The sequence below is a fragment of the Notothenia rossii genome, assembly GCF_949606895.1.
Source record: "Notothenia rossii genome assembly, chromosome: 10".
NCBI lineage: Eukaryota > Metazoa > Chordata > Actinopteri > Perciformes > Nototheniidae > Notothenia > Notothenia rossii.
In genome coordinates, this window is record NC_136908.1 from 51,327,227 (window position 1) to 51,333,226 (window position 6,000).

The following is a 6,000-nucleotide window of genomic DNA, read 5'->3' on the forward strand; positions in this document are numbered from 1 at the left end:
CCCACTGCAATTATTCAATACCTTTAGTTACTTCAAATATTTGAATTAATGATGTTAAATATAATTCACCAACTACCCTGCAGTATACAAAGTCATATATTATTCTGAAATAGACCAATTTGTATAATAAATACTTTTACTTTTGGTACTTCAAGTATGTTTTGAACATTTTGAATGTAGGACTTTTACTTGTAAAGAGTATTTCTACACAATAGTAGTTCTACTTTTGCTCAAGTACAATATCTGAGTACTTCTTCCACCTCTGGTTACATCCAAATATGTTCTCCTTCCTGCTAATCACCAATCACTGCTTAGAGGGGAGTCTTCTCTTCAAAATATAGCAATGTTCAAACAAAACATGCACTATGTTTCAATTAGTTCCGTTTGAGACACACCCAAATAGCAGCTGTTCCATCCAGTCCAGTGGTTAAACAGTAATAGAAAAATCTGTTGTTATCATTATCGGAGGCTCCAAATAAAGCTGACCTCCGGGAAAAGGCTGTGGGAAGAAGAGGGGGAGGGACACTGACTGGGGAATACTGGAATTCTGGGGCTGGTCACTGTGAGGAGAGGACATGTTGGGAGGAATCTGCAGCTGGAGTGTTTGGTCTGACATGCTGGCCTCACACAGACAAATTGACTGAGTGCCTCCATGTTGTAATTAGTGTTTGCTGGGAAACGGCGGATCCCCCTGCGCCGTGTCATTATGATTAGCACTCGGCGGGCTGTTGCTTCCCGTTTTCCTGTAGCAAAGAAAAACTCAATATCCCATCCGTCACAAGTCTCTCCCTGCAGCTAAACAAAGGCTGGCTGCAGTAACACCACCTAAATGGATTAATCATCGTCAGCCAGCATCATCTGCTGGGCCTTGTTTGCAGAGGGGGGGGGGGGGGGGGGGGGGACAGAACACACCTGCGATCACATGGAAATAAACATTGCAACAACGTCACATTTTCAATTCGCGAACTAGGAATAACAAATTGGACGTAAAGCCAAGAGGAGAGTGAAATCAAACTTCAAAATATCACTGTAGAAACATTTTATTTCAAAGATGGTGAGCGAGGCTGCTATTGCAATCATTTTGATGTTATGAATAATTCTTTATTTAATTAATCAGCTTCCAATTCATTGAAATGTTGTGTTTATAACCGCAGTGAGGTTTGCACCAACAAATATACAGTTTCCTGTTAACCTGCAATTTCTTCCCTGCTTTACTTCACACATGTTTCCCCTCTTCTGACGCTCTAAATGTTGTGTTTCATCCAGCTTACTTACTCTGTTTAGAACATCAAACTAAAAGTGCTGATTTGCGTTTCCCACTGCTTCGGTAGACTTCTTTTCACAGCCTGCATTCCCCTGTTGTTTCACAGCGTTGGTGATTAATTTGACATCAGCAAAATAATAAGTGGGAGGCCGAAATGTGCTGCAGATAAAGAGATATTAATATTCACCAAAAGCGTGTTCATAAATGCTTCCTGTCTGTGCTCTCTTTGCCCTGCAGGTGTGCTGAGCCTGCCCGAGAGTTTGAACCTGCACCGCGACCAGCAGCGCTCGGGGCGGGGGGGCGAAGGTCAGGGCTACTCACAGGCCGAGCTGCGCACGCTGGAACAGTCGCTGCTCGCAACCCGGGTGGGCAGCATCGCAGAGCTGAGTGAGTACAGAACCATCAGTGTACCCAACACATTGCCATTTAGAAACATGACCAAACTCACATCCACCTCTATTCCAAAATATTGAAGATAGCTGCAATAAAATGTGCTGAACTTTTTCTATCTAGAGCAAGTGAATAGAACATGGACATCACCTAATTATGAAACTTTGGTCACATGATAACAGGAAGTCGTTTATATGGCCGGAAGTCAATCACATTGTCTTCAGCATCAGATGTGAATGGCCCTGATATTTGTTTGCTAAGTAAATGAACAAAGTTGCATTCTACCACTTTATACTTTCCTCAAGGTGTACAGTTCAATATGCTACCCTGATTCTTACTTCTCATTATAAATATTTACCTTATGGAAGCACAAAAAACGGACTGTTCAAAAATCTATTTTCGTGTACAGTGCTGTGTTTCTTTAACAGCTTTTACCAAGCATTTTGACATGTACATGTTAGCAAAAAATAATGAAAAGGCCCGGATGACACTGCAAATATCTGAGGTAATATAACATAATCCCAAAAATGTTTGCTGAATAAAGCGTGCTATACTAGGTAAGATATTTAAATGTTGATTCCGATGATCTTAGATGCAGTAACCTTCTCAGAAACATTTGTATGGAAAGTCGTGATTGCATAAGACTAGAAGTGTAGCAAGACCATCCCCAGAGAGATGATGGATGACATTTAATTGCTCCCTCTGGCATTTGAGGTATGCAAACCCAATTGGAAGTCACAACTAATAAGGTTCATCTAATGTACCACACATAGCAGATCACAGACATTTCATTCTCTCTATATAAAACAGGCTAAGACGGATGTTTTTCTTTAATGATCAAACACCATCCTTTAGTGGAGCCTTAAACCTGAGATAAAACCTGCCTTTCTCAGAGCAGCCAACACATATTATACAGATTTAAAGTGACCCATAATGATCTCTTTGAATACTACATTTAAAATGTTAAACCTTTTTCTACTCTGCGGAAGTATCCTAAAACGGCATTAAATAGTGAAATTCAAAGACATTAAATATTGATGTATAGTTCAGCGTTGTAATTGTTATGCACAATACATCTGATCAACTAAAGAAACGATTTATTTGCCAAATAGTCCCATCAGATTGAAGGAATGCACCCTCCCTGTTGTCATGGTGGTCTGACCCACCCTCCGCCTCTTTGCTGTCCCCTCATCCATCTCCCCCTCCCTCCCCTCTGACTCTTACAGCTGTGCTGACACCTGTTTGTGAGTCACACCCGGAGACCTTTAAAACCAAGGTCGCCGCCTCAAAGGCTTTTAACCTCCGCTTGAAAGGAAGGACTCCACCTTTAACTCCCACTATCTGCTCCCCCACCCCTGTCCTCACCCTGTCCACAGTCACATATTAGCTCATGCTGTCCCCCCTAGTAATCTGCAATGTAACACAGTGTCCATGCACATCTTTCTTGTTTGTTCTGGGTCAATAGTGCATTAAAAACCAGCGATTCACTTCATCCATTTAAAGCAGGGATTTAGTTTCTGAATCAGTTGCTCTGTCACTGATTGAGCCTGTAAGTAGTTTGTAAAACGTTGTGAAGCAGTTATATTTATGATGCTCTTGGATTCAAGAGCATCCTACTGTCATTCCCTAAAGCCACATCTGAATTTGGAAACTAAATTAAATATGCTGCTTCCTTTGCTTGGAATCAGTGGCGAAAGTGCCTGAATCTTTACGGATACATTCATGTATTTGTCATTTGACAGATCTGTTATTTTATTTTCTTCCAAATTTGTATGTGTTTGTTTGTAGTATATGCAACACCTTAACAGTGATGCTGCCTGTCAGGTCCAGGAGGGTCTTGAAAAACGAATTATTATTCTCTTCGATCACCATGGTTATATACAGGTTTTTACATAAAAATAACATGAGAAGTAATAGCAAGATAGAAAGAATACCTAAGAAAAAATTAGTAAACAAATTGAATTTTCTAGCGAAAGAGTTGAAGTGGATATCCTTTTCTTTATTGAATTTAGACAAAAAAATATATATAACAAACACTACAGTATAACGATGTTGATAAAACAACCTAACGACTAAAATCAATATCCTTTTTAAAAATGCAATCACCTGAACCAGTGTTTCCCCTACCATTGTCTTGGAGGGGCGCTGCCAACGGAGCCCCACGCCCCCCCCTGAAATTGAAGGTGTTTTTTTTGTATATATATAGCACCCCCCTGCCTATTTACACATATAACACATCCATTAACATGTAGAGTTGTATTTATTTTCATCTGCTAAATGGAAGTCCAAGATGAAATATCTTTAAAGCTCTGGTTTGGTCTCCACCTACTCCTGGAGGTTACATCTGGCTCTGAAGCAGCACTGTCCGTGGCATGTACCATGCAGCAGTAAAGTACATCTGTCCATCAGAAAGGCAGCACAGGTTGCTGTTTGATTCCTGTTTGATGCACCGTGTGTTGGACTCCCTCACCTCCAAACTCCCAGACATCGACATGTGGCTCGTAACACGTTTTATGCCAGCTGCTGGAAGTCATTTTTGTGGATTCTTTGGCATAATATCCTCCTCTTGTGGCGTTATGTGGACAGATTGATCTACAGAGTACGAGTCTCTAAGGATGACGAGTGTGAGTCTGCTTCATCAAGTACATGAAGATTGCATTAAAGGTGCAACTTTTAGCATATTCTACCATCTGCCTGTGCTAGAAACGTAAAGGAGCAGATTTGCTAGAGCCCTCGCATCTTATTCCAGACACTTTTATATTATTATTTATCAGAAAAAGGTGCAAAAACCTGAAAGAGCAGTTGCCTGTTACCTAAAGTGCAGCAGTGTGATAGCAACCTCGCTCTCCACCTCTTTAAAGGATTGGTGTGTTTAAAGTCTTAACTACAGCAACAAATGTGTATAATTCCACAACATAAAATAGTCCCCATGAAGGTTCTAATTACTCCTATTTGACTCATGATTGCTTTAAAAAAAATCTGTTTTTTGATAAGTCTGCATACAAGCTACCAAATGAGAGGGAATACCTGGAGTCTCTTAAAGCTGTAACTGATATTTTAATTAAAAAACTATCTTCATCGGTATTTTACAGCTAGGCAGTAAGAGGAAGTTGTTAAGAGTGATTTTAGTGTGAGACACTGCTAAAGTGTGTTTGGCTGCTAATGCACACTGGACATTTCCTCCTGCTGCAGCTCCACTTAAAATCAATGTGACATTACGTTGGCACTGATTGTGAGGGCCAGTTGGAGGAAGGTGGTGCACTGAAATATTCATCTAAACAACTCTGGCCAGAACACTTTTGTGTGTTATAAATTGAATTAAACACACTAGGATTCCTGTTTTCATATGTTTATAGAAACCAGGTTACTGCCAAATGATGAGAATCTGCATATTTCCTCAGTGTATGTGTAGGTTTGTAGAGGCTGTCTCAGCAGATGCCTGGTTTATGTACATAATTCAGCAAATGTCCATAATAACAAACATCATGCTAATGATAGGTTAATGTGAAAATGCTACAAACGCTGTAATATTACAGCAGAGACCAGAACAAACGGATGATGGCGAGCAGGTTTTTCACGGTCAGATGCTGTGTGCCTTCTTAAAAAGATGCTTGGTTTCTACAAATTACATTGTTTAGATTTAAATCAATTTTAAGCCGTTAGCTCTATATCTGAACAATAAACAAGATCACTTTAAAGTTAAGCAGCCACTCAGAGCTGGTTGTCGGGGCACTTTCACACCCGAGTTGCTCGATAATTAATGGATGATAGAAGAGGAACATTCATCACTTTATCCATAATTTTATTCTCTAGTGGTGGAAAGAAGTCATTTTTTTCTGAGGTCACCATTATCTCCCTAATCATATTTCATTTATTGGTCTGGGCTATAAAAGCAGATTGCTGATGGCGCAGTTGAGCTCTGTTTTTTTGCACTACTCCTCATGTCTTAATGACACTTGCCATGAAGGATATCTATTCCCTGTGTGTGTGTGTGTGTGTGTGTGTGTGTGTGTGTGTGTGTGTGTGTGTGTGTGTGTGTGTGTGTGTGTGTGTGTGTGTGTGTGTGTGTGTGTGTGTGTGTGTGTGTGTGTGTGTGTGTGTGTGTGTGTGTGTGTGTGTGTGTGTGTGTGTGTGTGTGTGTGTGTGTGTGTGTGTGTGTGTGTGTGTGTGTGTCGCTGAGCTGACATATTGTGACCAGGTGTGTCGGAGGGAGGCCGTTCATCTGTCAGCACAGCGGCCGCCCTGAGGGTCACAGAGTAGCCACTAGTCAAATAAACGGCATAATGTAATACAGTGCAGGCCTCTAACAACGGGGCCCTCCATTCCTGAAGCTAGGGGGCCCCCCC

General features: G+C 41.0%; 1 protein-coding gene across 4 annotated transcripts in view; it reads left to right on the plus strand.

The window, feature by feature from the left end:
- The window catches only part of btbd11a (BTB (POZ) domain containing 11a), a 132,709-nt gene that overhangs the window by 95,225 nt on the left and 31,484 nt on the right, over positions 1 to 6,000 (plus strand). For all 4 annotated transcript variants that reach the window (XM_079654960.1, XM_079654962.1, XM_079654961.1 and 1 more), the window contains exon 2: positions 1,502 to 1,651. In XM_079654960.1, coding sequence (XP_079511086.1) covers positions 1,502 to 1,651 — 150 coding nt within the window. The remainder of the gene's footprint in view (positions 1 to 1,501; positions 1,652 to 6,000) is intronic.